General features: G+C 34.4%; 1 protein-coding gene across 6 annotated transcripts in view; it reads left to right on the top strand.

Annotated features, from left to right (window-relative positions):
- Hexo1 (Hexosaminidase 1) overlaps positions 1-15995 on the top strand; it is a 90369-nt gene that overhangs the window by 61355 nt on the left and 13019 nt on the right. For 3 of the 6 annotated variants that reach the window (XM_069845528.1, XM_069845531.1, XM_069845525.1), the window contains 5 exons: positions 2853-2934; positions 6683-6885; positions 8105-8328; positions 13120-13452; positions 14605-14892. In XM_069845528.1, coding sequence (XP_069701629.1) covers positions 2876-2934; positions 6683-6885; positions 8105-8328; positions 13120-13452; positions 14605-14892 — 1107 coding nt within the window. In that variant the 5' untranslated portion in view covers positions 2853-2875. Of the gene's footprint in view, positions 1-390; positions 508-2706; positions 2732-2852; positions 2935-6682; positions 6886-8104; positions 8329-13119; positions 13453-14604; positions 14893-15995 lie in introns of those variants that run through there. The other 3 variants (XM_069845526.1, XM_069845529.1, XM_069845527.1) reach the window with 3 other exon arrangements.

Genomic DNA, 15995 nt, shown 5'->3' with positions numbered 1-15995 from the left:
TTCCGAAACTGCTTCTATAAGCAGATGCATCATGTAACATCACAGTTATCTGAAGTGGACTTAGAAAATATTCGCTGTTCACGAGTGCGGTCACTTTTTTTTTTTTTTGACAGCTGTACTCTATTGATGTTTCTGCCACACTTCAGGCTCATCTGATAACGTTCAGGAAAATCCCCAGACTACTGTTCAATTCCTTCAGATAGTGGACACCCCTGAGACATTCATTGTTATTCAGTCTATAATAACATATGTTCCTAGACACCATATGTACATTAACATCTGTTACACACCAAAACAAACCAGTCATTTATCTCATTTATTAAATTAACTTTTTGACAGTGAAATAAGAAATGAAAGAGTTGTATAAAAGGCAAATTAGTGTTTTACATAATTCAATATTTGCACCTCAAAATAGATATGCTTCATTTATAAGCCTGTATATAGGTACTGTATTTGCCACAATTTTCACGTCTTATACTTCAGGTTCAGAGTGCTTAATGTTGGTGGGTGAGTGAGGTCTGAAATTTGATACAAAGTTTAGTTCTTAAACCATGTATGCTGTAGGTGAGGTTACTTGAAGTGCTGGCGGAGGTCTGGCAGGCACTTGTTCTAGCAACTGCCTTTCATTCTACCTGGTATATTAAGGTCCCATCTCACAGAACAAAAAATAGCACTCCAGTTTACTTTCAATAGTTTTTGTGTCATGTTGCTGTTTATATTCGGATTTACTGCTCATGCATTTATCTGTTGGCTAATGATAACAAATAAGATATACATAAAAAAAAAAAACTAACAAAGTTTTTTTTGTATGGTTCGTATGTTAAAACAGAATTTGCAACATAGACAATACACTGTCTTACACAAAGTACCGTACCCAGGTATTTTAGTCAATTATTTAATGACCCTGTATCAACTACTAGGTTATTTAACGCCGATGGAATTGGTGATAGTGAGATGGTATTTGACAAGATGAGGCTTAGGATTCGCCATAGGATTATCTGCATACAAATGTGTCTGCCATCTGAACTACGCAAACTATATAAAAATCAATGAACTAATTTAAATAATTGATTAAATGGCGATCTTACTTGTGTTAATTATGTAAGCATGTGCAGCTTACACCTGTTTCGGTGCTACTTAACACGATCCTCAGAACCTACTAGCTAGGCTGTAAGCCGAACATGTTTACATAATTAACACAAGTAAGATCGCCATTTAATCAATTATTTATAGTTAAGTGTTAAAAGTAGTGTACGAAAGATTCAACATGGAACTAATCTAGATAAATTGAGTCTAAATTGAACAAAAAACGAACAAGAAAAGACAAGTGCTTACAGAAGAATCCTGTTGAAATTGGTAGCAAATTAGAAAATTTCTCATTTACTTAAAATGTCCAGCATAATCCTTACATAACAGTGAATTTAAGACATAAATACTAAACCTTTGCCAGTATTTTTTAAATAACCTCACTGTATATGTCATGTTGTAGCAATACAGTAGTATCAATTACTTATTTACAAATGGCTTTTAAGGAACCCCCAGGTTCATTGCTGCCCTCACATAAGCCCTATACTGTGCAAAATTAATCCAGTCTCTACCATCATATCCCACCTCCCTCAAATCCATTTTAATACTTTCTTCCCATCTACGTCTCGGCCTCCCCAAAGGTCTTTTTCCCTCCGGCCTCCCAACTAATACCGGTACTCTATACGAATTTCTGGATTCGTCCATACATGCTAGATGCCCTGCCCATCTCAAACGTCTGGATTTAATGTTCCCAATTATGTCAGGTGAAGAATACAATGCGTGCAGTTTTGTGTTGTGTAACTTTCTCCATTCTCCTGTAACTTCATCCCTCTTAGCCCCAAATATTTTCCCAAGAACCCTACTCTCAAACACCCTTAATCTCTGTTCCTCTCTCAAAGTGAGAGTCCAAGTTTCACAACCATACAGAACAAACGGTAATATAACTGTTTTATAAATTCTAACTTTCAGATTTTTTGACAGCAGACTAAATGACAAAAACTTCTCAACCGAATAATAACACGCATTTCTCATATTTATTCTGCGTTTAATTTCTTACCGAGTATCATTTATATTTGTTACTGTTGCTCCAAGATATTTGAATTTTTGCACCTCTTCGAAGGATAAATTTCCGATTTTTATATATCCATTTCGTACAATATTCTGGTCACGAGACATAATCATATACTTCGTCTTTTTGGGGTTTACTTCCAAACCTATCTCTTTACTTGCTTCAAGTAAAATTTCCGTGTTTTCCCTAATCGTCCTCACGTCATCCGCATAGATAAGAAGCTGATAATTCCAAAGCCTCTCTGTTATCCTGAACTTCCCTAATGGCATATTCTAGAGCGAAGTTAAAAAGTAAGGGTGATAGTGCATCTCCTTGTACAGCAGTACCAATACTACAATAAAATCTTTAGTACATTTTCCTCTATCAAAGAAGTAAAGATGTGACTCCAGTGTTGTAGATATACAGCATGTAACATGGCTTTGTTCCTGATAAAGGGCTCCAGACAAAATTTGTTGGCCATTTCTGTCCTAGGTTAAATTTCGACGCTGAATAATCTCTGCAGTTGAAAGAATCATTCAATAATATACCACCACTACTACTGTATAAAAAATTAATAGTGTGCTGATTAACAGGGCAATACTTATGATTTAACTGCTCAGACTTCATACTGAATATTTTTCTATAAAATGAAATCAAGTATGTTGACATCAGTAACATCTCCACCATCCACACAATAACATGTTTTTTTTACAATATGTATTTGTATGAAGTACGTGCACAAGGTCATTAACGGTAAGATTAAATTTTTTGTTCACAGGCGAGTCTGACTTCATTGTGAAGATGTGGCCACTACTTCTCGTGGCATTATTCAGTGCTACTGGAACCCTGGCACAACAGAGGTAATAACCTAATAAAAGTAATAAAACATATCTTGTTTAAAACATATTATCATAAGCACTGTTCTGGTTTTAAAACATATGTTGATCTACAATGTGTATTAATTAGATTTATCTCATAATTATTCTATCTAACGAGTTTATTACGGCTTATTTGACCGTCCCTTGCATCCCAAATGCCTAATTTTCCGATTTACTGCTTGGTCCTCTGTTAGGCTTCTTCTATAATCTCTCTGTACTACTCGGGTATCCCATTCAACACATGGTCTCCTCCTACATCGCCATCTACTGGGTTTCCCATATATTTCTTGGTCATTAGGGTGGTCTATGCTACACCTGCAATTAGATGAGATGAGATGAAATGAGATGATGATGATCATTTATGGGGCTGCCACAGGGAAATCAGAGCTCCCGGAGAAAACCCCTGTGTTATCTGGTACAGAGGCTTGCCCAACAAAATAGGGGTACATTGGGGACCGAACCTGGGTCCAAAGAATTATAAGATCAGCGCTCTTACTACTAGACCACCATGGCAGTTGTTGTATTTGTTAAATGAAACATTTAGTTTTGTACCTAAATATGTGCATGTCATTTATTTAATCTAATCTTATACAGAGTGGTCCACGTAACTCTTTCACCTCCGACAGCTTGTGAAATATTTCAAATATACACAAAACCGACAATTACAAGTCAAATTACATCGAAGGGGACATCTGATATACGTAATGTATTTTTTGTACACGAAATCATTTTCAAGATATTTGAGTCAACTGTCTATTTTTAAATGGGAACCAACTGTGTTTTATATTGCAAATGATGTGTTAGCTTTATTAATAACAGCTGGCTACTTTACAGACTGTTTGAATGTCACCGGTAAGAGTAAACATAAGCAATGTCTGACAAAGGATCGAACAGAGGGAGGGCAATTCTGGTTAGATTTGTGCGTCAGTTAAATCACAATCACAATGTGCTGTACATTTTAATACTATGGAAATGGTGCACATGGTGAAGTGAGACATAAAATTAGTGTACAATAAAAAATAAACAATTAGTTTCGAAAAACAAAACACAAAATCTTGGGTGTGCAATCAGATTTCTCAATGATATCGTTCAATTGTCCAGTACAGAGCTGAAGAAGTAAGGGTTGTATTGGATTTTTTATTTTATTTTATTTTTTAAATTTTTTGGGGTTATTTTACGACGCTGTATCAACATCTAGGTTATTTAGCGTCTGAGGGTTGTATTGGATAGTGTACAGTACTATGAGTGTGTTCGATCTTCAATTACATCAAGATTATGAACTAGACATAAGGAAGGGTGCATCAGATACTATTTATGTTTACGCAACATTTGCAATATAAAACGTAGTTGGTTCTCATTTGAAAAAAAGAAAGTTGACTGTAATATCTTGATAAGTATTTCATGTACGTGTATCAGATGTCCCTTTCGATGTAATTTAAATGGTAATTGTCGGTTTGTGTATATCTGTAATATTTCACACACTATTGGAGGTGAAAAAGTTAAGTGGGCCACCCTGTATATAAAACAGAAATAAATTCACCCTTTAATACCCGTATCAATCATCTTCAACCAAATACAGTAAAACCTGCCCTTAATGGAACTGCAAAGGACTGGGAAAATGTTCCACTGAAGCAAGTTTTCCATACAGTGGAAATGTACTACAGAAATTAAACCAGGAACATGAGATGAAATAAAAAATTACTCATTTAGTTATTCACACTATAACTGAACACATGCAAACATTATACAGAACTTAAAAAAACTGCTCACTTTTCTTTATTTTTCCAATAGTCAAGAAGGATTTTCTGCACATAGTTTACATTTTTGGCTCCTGACTTTTCACAAACACTTCAACCTGAGAAATCACACTAAGCATATCTTTTTTAGCATATTCCTGTACCATAGAACCCAACACGTGGTAATTATTTGCTCTGACACTGACAAACCACTCCCACACTATTTCATAAATTTCTTCGTTTGCAGTTTTTTTAAGTTCTTTTTTTTTTATCTGAATGAAAAAGGGGGGGGGGAAGCAACGGTGAATTGTTCTAGGGTTGGGCTGTTTGGACTTTTTCTATTGCTAATTGTCAACATTATAACACAATGTTTCGAAAAGTGGATCTCTCTTCGTCTTCAGCTGAAAACCTACTGTGGGGATCGTTACAAACAGCTAGCCTGTCTGACTGATCGACCATCATCAGGTCAGTGCGATAAAAGATGGAACACACAATGTCATAAGCTCTTGTAACGTGAAATATATAGAATAAAAAGAATTCCGTGGTTGTAAGTAAATTAATTATATGGAACAATAACACCAACAACAAGGAATAATAGACACTAATAATAATCAACAGTGGTACGGTAATAGTGAAATGATTAAACAATAGGAAATAAATAAATGAGCGGGGAACCATTATTACTGCCATCTAGTGGTGGAAGAGAGTAATTAATAAGTGGGACCCAATTAAACTGCTGTTGCCATCTACTGGTGTAGGGAAACAAACTACTACTGCTTTCTAGTGGCGTTATTTCGTGCATTTTTCTTGAATTTTCTTGATATCCTGTTCGACTGTAGGTAACTACATGTCCGGAAGAATGAGACTGGGTTGGCTTCTGTGCCCAGATTCAAAGCTATGTTGGGCTATTCTAGATCTGTCTATGAGGCATTGATTGAAGTTGTATTCTTTGATTCTTGTGGACAGGGGTCTGCTAGTCTCCCCTATGTACACACGACCACATTCACAAGGAAGTTTGTAATGATTCCCACAGTAGTTTTTCACCTGAAGATGAAGAGAGATCCACTCTTCAAAACATTGTGTTATAATTTTGACAATTAGCAATGGAAAAAATCCAAACAGCTCAACCATTCTCTTTTTATGTTATTCCATTAACACAGCTTTTCCCCACGGCTTAAAAAATGCCCATTTTCTTCTTTAGAATCTCACATACTTGAGTTTGACCAATATTGAATATCTTCATGATTTTCTTTACAGACAATTTATCTAGCTAACTCGCATGAATCACTTTTACTTTCGTGTTAAGATAAGTACAACTCTTGTATTTGAAGACATAATGACAACTGCCAGACTAAAGTAAGAAATGCAGGCTTAGAGCCCTTATTCAGTAACAATTATGGAAGGGGCAAACAATTGAATTTCAATATAGGTAGTCATGATGTATACTGCAGGTAGTGCTGTATCATTAAAATCTGAATTTCTAAGATGACTAGTCATTTATTAACGCATGAACTAGGAAGAACAGAGATATGTAACAATCAAGAAGCAATTACAGTACAAAATTCTGTAGCCAAGGAAGACAACAAGCAACAAAAGAACTACGAAGCAGAAAGAAAATATACCTGGCTTCACATTTCAATTCCTCTCAGAATAACGGAAGAGTTATGACAACTTCTAATAGAAGGGAAGGGAGAGGAGAAAATAATAAAGCAATAGAGAAAGACAGTATATTAAAAGAACACTGAAGAGATTTGTTCAGTCTACTCTGTATACATTTATTTGTTACAAAAATAATGAAAGTTTAATATCCTAAGACATAACAGTATTTAGGATCCATGTAATGAATTGAAAATAAATATTATTTACTATTTGAAACTATTTTCTCACATTAAACGTTTGACTGAAACTAATGTTTTAAATTTTAAGTAACACAGTCAAAGATATTAAACTGTTCCTTATGAAAAAAAACATTTCTTTATCTTCCTGTATGACAGTTCTGTTTGGACATGGAAATGTCAAGAAGGCCGATGTCAAAAGCAACTTCTTGAAGAAGGTCATAGTCCCCAAGGTCTGGAAGCCTGCAAGTTAACTTGTGACACATACAGCATTCTCTGGCCACGACCTACAGGAAAAGTGGAACTGGGAAGAGTCTTGGTACCTCTTGACTACAATACCATCTCCATTGTTGGAACATCAGGTGAGACTAAGACTGTGTGTCACAATAATGAATATAATATATAGGTTGTTTCTGGTTTCCTTCCTGCTAAGTGCCCTGCCTCTGCTCCACTTGCTGATCATCCCACAGAATACATTTCACCATAGTGATGATATCGAAAGGTCGTCATCTTCCAAATTTGTATTAGGTACGATATGGTCTATGTCTTGCTTCCACATACCACTCCTAGTCTTGCTAATATTCTGTGGATATTGAGTTTGGTCTGTTTTTGCATTAAGGAGTTTCAAATACGTACAAAATTTATGACTTGTCTAATCTCAATAAACCTTGATATGTTGTTTCATCGTATTTTTTTTTCAGACAATCTGGTGCAATGCGAATTCAGATACTTTCTTCCAGTGGGATCTAGACTAGAGTGAAGGGTTGATGTAGTAGTGATATATGCAGGTTTTAATATTTCTATCTCTGGTTCATGTAATTTTCATGAAATCAGTTAAGAATAATAAGTAAAAAGGTATCAATCTACAAAATGGTGTAACTTTTGAATAGCAAAAGGGAAATACCAGTATCAGTACTGAGAAAAAGAAGTAAAATTCATTTCCAAGCTCTACATTTAAAACTGGTAAACATCAGTGGCGGCTCATAAACATTTAATGCTTAGTGCCAGAGATGTGGAATAAACTATTATTATTATTATTATTATTATTATTATTATTATTATTATTATTAACATCATTATTAAACTCAGCAAAATGTATACAAACTGTATACAAAGACCAGACAAATTAGAGAAAAAATGAGAGCTTGTCGGTTAATAGACAGGCAGGACGAGTTGAAACATCAGTCATATGGTCAACAATAATAGAAACATAGTTTACAATCATTAGTTCTGTTTTACTTCTACATGGTACACTTTTAACATGCAATCAAGCAACTTATTCAGAATCATTTTAGAAGTACTGTTAAATACTGTTGATTTGGTTAAGTACTCTTTTAACTTTTTAAGTCTTTATCTAACTCAGAACTGTCTTTATCTAATTCAGAACTGAACTAATTCACGTAACAGACCCCTGTATTCCGAGTTGTCCCAATTTGACGCAGTTTACACACATTCAATGAAAATTTGTTGTTCAGTGTATTGTTTGATAGAAATGGAAATTTGAATGGCATATATTACAACATGATAGCAACATTCTGATTATGATCTTTTCTGGTATTAATAACATTAATATACAAATAGATGATGGACGACAGCTGAGTGAAGAAGTTGAAGAACTTGTAAATGGAGCAGCAGACATCTTCCGCAACCAACTTACTGGACTGTTCAGGAAATTAGGCCAGGAGCCCTATGGTGGTAAACCACTTGATGTGCAGATCACAATTCATAACTCTGATGCCCGCAGTCTGAAGATGGGATCTGATGAAAGTTATGAGCTTTATGTTTCTGAAGCAGAGGAAGGTCATGTAAGTATTTAATGACCTATTTTTGTACCAGTATGTGTGTTCGACTATTATTATCAGATTATGTGACATGTCTCCGAGTATTTCTTTCAATTATCTTGGCTTCGTTTATGGGAGAGACGTTCAGTTCATTCACTCTGTTTGCTGTATCAGATTTTAAATAATTCCACACCTATTTACCTAGTTCCTCGCTTCACACTTTCAGCATCCCACCACAACCATGATGCACGTTCCCAGCATAACCTTGTTCTATCAATTCCATTCCATTAAACATCTCTCTACTCTGCTTCCTTCACAATACACACAGCTCGTTCCTGGAATTCCTTGTCACAGGAAATCAGGAGCAGTCGGAGTCTAAAATCTTTTAAGTACACTCTACTTAGAAATGTCTTTAATGAACAGAACTAGACTCTTGCGGAAGTTTCTAAATAGTCTTAAATGACCAAGTTGTTATTTTTTTCTCCTCTCTCTTCTTCTTTTCTTTTCTTTTTTTTATTATCTTGATATATTACTTAATCATTTGTATTTGTATGCCATTCAGTAGGACTTTGCTAATCAACATTTTATGTCTTGTAACCCGCATGTATTCTCCTATTAGTATATTAACTGTATAATATATCTCAAGTGAATTAATCGTCTAATTTATCTCGAGCATTTTAGGTCTTATAAATTGTGTGTTTGTGTGTGTGAGTGTGAATATTCCCCTTATGTTATGTAAATGATTTTGATTATGTGTAATTTTTCCATTATATTTTATATATTATGTAACCGATCTTGACTATTTGTAATTTTATATTATGTAACTGATTTTGACTATTGTAATTTTCTACTATAAGTATTTTCTTTTGTGTTGTTTTGTAATCTAATTTTGTATTTCATGTGTATTATTGAAACAACCACCACCATCACCACCACCACAACCACCATCTATCCGTTACTTTCAATCCTTTAAATTTGTGAAATTGTATCCATATTATGTCCAAACACTTTTAGGGCCGTATTCATAGACATTTTTAGTGCGAGTTTCCGGTGGATGATCAGCGTTTTTCGTATTCATAAACCAGTGTTAGCGATAGAATATGATTTGAATTCTGTACTAGTAACCAGTGGATAGCCGGGGCTAGCTTAGTACGCTCATAGCGTGTGCTGCGAAATGTCTATAAATAGCACCCTTAAAGTTTACAATGCTACCTTCATTAGCACAAATCAACAATTTAAATTTAAGGGGCTTTCTGATAAATGAACTAAATCAAGAAGGGAACTCTCCTTTTTTTATGTCCCATAATGACTGAAACTGTTTCAGAAATGGATTAATACTGGTCAAGGCCGTGAATGATTTGATGCATGACAACTTACATTTAGAAACAGGAGACTGTCCAAGGGGCGTTAATAATTGATTTAAATTGCTTATTATGGCCTCCTCTTTAATTTCTGGTGGAACATACTCTTCTTCACTAGATTTCGACTCAATATCAGTCCCTGGCACACAGTCTTCTTCGCTCGATTTTCTCACATCACTTTGTTCACTACAGCCCGCGGATGCCATTTTTTTTTTTATAATTTGATACAACACGAAATGCATATTGCTAAATTCGGTATTTTTTCTCGCATCCATTCGATAACTTTTCCATTATCTGTCTTTCTCGTATGTCCTTGGAATCCGAAAGGGTTACAACACCACAAATACCGAAAACAACTTTCAGATTTTGTCATTTTCAATCTAATCAGGTAACTTTACAGCTTCAAACAAATGCCTGCAGACGTATACTGTCACCCCCAGCTGCGCGATCAAGGTGAGGAAGAGGACACATGGGTTTGAGATTACTCATCGAATTATGACATCTCGCGAACGCTATACCAAGCGATTTTCAACCGTCAGAACAAAAATTAATAATTTTATTAATTTAATTACTCATAGGTTTTTTGAGATTAGGTCATAAAACTTGGGAGATGGCTTAAGAATAAGATTTTCTTCAATACGAATGAAAATCGCATGAATTTAAAATGTTGCATTCAAATATAAAACTATTTTTTTCAATGAAGCGTTTTTGTGAGCATCCCTTAATATTATTGTAATTATTATATAGTTTTTAAGATATTAAAATATGATTGTTCAGGTTTACAATGGCGTTTCTTTAGTTTTTTTTAGGTTATTTTACGACGCTGTATTAACATCTCAGATTATTTAGCACCTGAATGAAATGAAGGTGATAATGCCGGTGAAAAGAGTCCAGAGTCCAGCACCGATACTTACTCAGCATTTGCTCATATTGGGTTGAGGGAAAACCCCGGAGGAAACCTCAACCAGGTACTTGCCCCGATTTCGCGGCCAGACGCGCTAACCGTTACTCCACAGGTGCGGACGTCTCTTTAGTTTCGATAACACTTCATATAGGGCGTCTAGAATATTTCATATTATGGATAACAAGTAACTGCCACCCATTTGTCAGTCATCTGTATGACTAAAATATTAATGATATGGTGGTCGTAGTTGGCAGTTTAATTTATTTTTATAGTAACATTACTATATTAAAAGCACAAAAAAAATTCATGACATCACTGGTTTATTCTTAAAATTTTCTATGGAATGACCCAGATAAAGCGAAACATCGAATTCTGACATTATTTTATTTACGCTCCAGCTTTTGACTAAATTTGTTAAAACCATATATTTTTCGTTCGTTGAGTGCACATTAAAGATTTCTTCTTAAATTGTGCGATCATTTCTTCGCCATCATTACTTTTATTCCCTACATTAAATATTCTTACTAACTGTTTCATTCACGGCACTGGCTTTCCTTGCCGTGTATGATTTGATGTGCGACAACTTACGTTTAGAAACAGGAGACTGTCCACGGGGCGTTAATAATTGATTTAAATTGCTTATTGTGGCCTCCTCTTTAATTTATGGTCGAAACATACTCTTCTTCACTAGATTTTGACTCAATATCAGTCCCCGGCACACATTCTTCTTCGCTCGATTTCCCTACATCACTTTGTTCACTACAGCCCACGGATGCCATTTTTGATAATTTGATTCAACACTGCATACTGCATCAAGTATCACTAAATTCAGTATTTTTTCTCGCATCTATTCGATAACTTTTATCTTATCTGTCTTTCTCATATTTCCTTGGAGTCCGAAAGGGTTACAACACCACAAATACCGAAAACGACTTTCAGATCAGGCATTTTCAAATATAACCAGGCACCACTGCACTGTTAGAAATTCAAAGCTTTAAACAAATCCTTCCAGATATATTCTGTCAGCTCCAGCTGCATGATCAAGGTCAGGAAGAGGACACACGGGTTTGAGATTACTCGAGTTATGACGTCTCGCAACGGCCACGCATAGCAAGCGATTTTCAACTGTCAGAACAAAAGTTAATAATTTTATTAATTTAATTACTCATAGGTTTTTTTTTTGAGATTATGTCATAAAACTTGGGAGATGGATTGAGAATAAGATTTTCTTCAATACGAATGAAATTCGCATGAATTTAAAATGTATTCAAATATAAAATTATTTTTTTTTTTTCAATGAAGCGTTTTTATGAACATCCCTTAATATTATTCGAATTAGTCTTTAAGATATTAAAATATGATTGTTCAGGTTTACAATGGCATCTCTTTAGTTTCGATAACACTTTATATAGAGTGTGCAGAATATTTCAAATTACGGATAACATGTAACTGCCACCCATTTGTCAGTCATCCGTTTGACTAAAATATTAATGATATGGTGGTCATAGTTGGCAGTTTAATTTATTTTTATAGTAACATTATTATATTAAAAGCACAAAAAAATTCATGACATCACTGGCATATTCTTAAAAGTTTCTATGGAATGACCCAATATAACATTCCGAAATATAAAATAAATCTTAATTTTCGTTTTTTGTGTCTGTCAGTCCTTTCCAACAAGAAATATAATTTTCCTCTTGGCATTGTTGTGGAGAGCATTATAAAATTACCAAAGATCACATGGTCAGATGAGGTTAGAATACTGATGGGAGAGAGAGTATTGGGAAGATAGGATGGCGTGGAGAAGAAAACTTGAAGTACCATAAACTTGGATACAGGAAGATGCGTATGCTTTGCAGACCTGTTAATATAATTTAGTGGAAGGCAATATTGTTACATGCAACGACCCTCAGGATACCGACAACACAATAACCATACTCAGACTTGAGCAAAAGGCTTTGTCCCTAACATACCATTGAAACAGATGTTTTATTCATACGAACCTAGTTGAATCATTAATTTAATCGAATGTTGTATGTATTCATAAGTTCTTTATTTTAACCCTTTTGAGCTGCCGTACACATAAAGTGAAGAGAATAAAATCATGTTAAAAGAAAAGAAATGTTTTTCTTTCTTGTTCACTGAAAACTGGTGCATTTGTGTGTCCTGAGAATTATTTTTGGGAAGATGGAATGCAGATCTCGATTCTGGTAGTCCTGGAGTATCCAGAACGTATGACAACATTATTCAAACACTTCCGAAAGGAAACAATATGGCAGCTTCACTTATTTATTCGTTTACGAAAAAAGAGATACTAGTGTTATTGTAGGCATAAGTGCATAACTTATTGCACGTGTTTTAGTGTATGGAACTGTGTAGCTGAAATGTTATAGCCACAATGCCTCCTAAATAGAATCTGCAATCTAAGCCTACACTTTAACTGCAAATTCTCTAGTAAAAGTAATCATGTTTAAAGAAATTTCCTTTTGCATGAAAATGCAAGTGGAAGAAAGACTGTCTTGTAATGTACTTGTTGTCTTTTTGAATCAGATACGTGCTGACATCGTGTCTGTTGAGTTTTTTGGAGCTCGCCATGCCTTGGAGACACTGGGTCAGTTGATAGGCTATGATGATGTGACAGGCGACCTGCTGATCATGCGTGATGTGAACATCACCGACTCTCCAGCCTTCCCATATCGTTCTCTTGGGCTTGATACTGCAAGGAACTACTACTCAGTGGCATCCATAAAACGTACCATAGATGGGATGTCTGCAAGTAAACTTAATAATTTCCACTGGCATATCACAGATTCTCACAGCTTTCCCTTCCAGTCACAGACATACCCACAGTTGACTCAATATGGAGCTTACACAAATCAGCAGGTTAGTTTCAAAAAGATCAACATTTATAACAACTGCATTTTTTGTACTTGTAAAACTTATTCTACACAAAGAGTACCAGTACTAGTACAGTGAGACATTATTCATAATTCAATCACTGTCGTAACTATGGTCCAGGTAAGTAGTATGAAAAACTTTTCTTGGTTTGGAAACATAAAATAAGATTTCAGGACTGACAATATTGCTACTCTGATAGAAATAAAAATAGGTTAATCTCAGTCTATTACATCATCTTTATTTCCTTATTATCAGGGTAACCAGATTCATATCGATAAAAAAAGAGGACACAAAGCTTCAAAAAGGAGGATAGAAAATATGTATTTAGATTTAGGCTTATTATGCATTAAATTACGTCAATATCTATTTTACTACAAAATATTTACAGTAGAGATTTAGGCTTATATCATACTTAAATATAATTATATTAATATATATTTTATAACGAAATAATTACGAGTTTTTACTCCTCAGGGAAGAATTAAAATTGTATTTTTGTACATGTTATTTTACTAACAATAAACAACAATTATGAAAAATGTAATAATAATTATTTTACAGTTAGCTACATATGAAAGTCAAGGGAACTATAATTATTAAAGAGGACAGATAATATCTATTTAGATTTAGGCTTAGGCCTATATTATACTTGAAATTATGTCAATACCTATTTTATTACAGCATACTTATATAAAACTTAATAATATAAAATGATTTTACAGTTAATGAAAGCAACGAAAAGGAACAAAGACAGTTAAGATCGTTCCATCAATACTACTGCCATTACTTGAGAAAGGTGTCAAATCAGATAATTTCAAAATATCAGGCATACAAGTTATGAAAAGGAGGACATTACTCGATTTTTTTTTAAATCTGCCCGGATCCCGAACAAAGGCCTAAAAAGGAGGGCATGTCTGGATAAAAGAGGACGTCTGGTCACCCTACTTATTATAGAAATAAAAATAGGTTAATGTGAATCTATTACATCATCTTTATTCCCTTATTAGAAATGCCATTATCAACTGAGTTAGCACACAATATCTTTATAAGATATAACAATAATAAATCATAATGCTGGATCTTGAATAATATATCTGATGTTTATAATAAGTTTTTTTTTTTTATATTTACTTGCAGATCTACACAACACAAGACATTGAAAGTGTTGTGGAATATGCACGGGCACGAGGTATTCGTGTAATTCCTGAATTTGATGCACCGGCACATGTGGGAGAAGGCTGGCAATGGGCTGGACCTAACGTCACTGTTTGTGTTAATGCTCAACCATGGATTGAGTACTGTGTGGAACCTCCATGTGGACAACTTAATCCCACAAATGACACAGTGTATGAAATACTTGGAGGAATATACAAGGATATGTTTGCTGTCTTCGACTCAGATATATTTCACATGGGAGGAGATGAGGTTAGCATATGACTTGAGTCACATGTGACTTTTTGTGGGATGTCGATTTCTTTTTCTTTTTCCACCATCAAAGATTAGGCCCCATTGCCCAGGGGTGGCTTTAGTGCTTATGCTCTTTTGCCATGACACTGTGGCATTGCCTAAATAAAGTATAATTATTTCTTATTTTCAATTGTATATTCACAGTGCTATAAACTCACAAATTTTATAAAAATATTGGTTTTTCATAGAGTGATTCAAGCAGAACGTACCAACAGAAAGTAAAGTAACTTCGGATTTGAGAGTGAGAGAGAGAGATTTGAAGAAAAATAAATCATCCGGTCTTAATTAAGGTTGACCACGAGGATCCGGAAATTAATAACAATAATATAATGAATTAAAGATGAATATTATTGTAAAAATGAATTGTAATTATTAAGCACTGTTAATATCAGCGGCGTATGCAAGGGGAGGGTTACTAGATTTGAACCCTACTTGAACTTCCTTCAATATAATCCCTGTGCTTGGTTCTGTGACATGTTCGAATTATAACAATGCTATCTTTATCATAGAGAGATCTACCACCTACTACCGTACCGACCTTGTAATAAAATGAAACCGACACAATATGACATTAAAATTGAAGACATTATTACAAAAACAGCCCTAGTCATTTTCAATGAAATTGAATTAAGGACACATTTGCTACTATTTCAAATGTTTATAGACTCCAAAAATGACACATGTCAAGTGCAATAGCCACAAGGATAAACGCCAGTTGCACGGAAACAGATGACATGTGTTGTTCTATTTATTTTTATTGTTCTCCTGAAAAATAGAAATTTTGACAAGGGTTATTTCTGTAATAATGTCTTCAATTGTTATGAAACATATTGAAAAGGTTGTTTTCATAGTTCTGCAGTGTAAATGTTAAATATTGTGCACCGTCGATTTTAAACCAATTTTAAGAGTGGTACCAGTATTCACCCTTTCATTAGTTTGAGTTCTGACTTTTTATTCGTTTAATGTTTTGTGCACTTGACAGATAATATTTTTAATAATAATAATAATAATAATAATAATAATAATAATAATAATAATAATAATACACAACATTTAAAATA

This window comes from Periplaneta americana, chromosome 14 (genome assembly GCF_040183065.1).
Source record: "Periplaneta americana isolate PAMFEO1 chromosome 14, P.americana_PAMFEO1_priV1, whole genome shotgun sequence".
NCBI classification, from domain to species: domain Eukaryota; kingdom Metazoa; phylum Arthropoda; class Insecta; order Blattodea; family Blattidae; genus Periplaneta; species Periplaneta americana.
The sequence above is the reverse complement of the archived record's forward strand: the minus strand, read 5'-3'. Positions and strand labels throughout refer to the sequence as shown.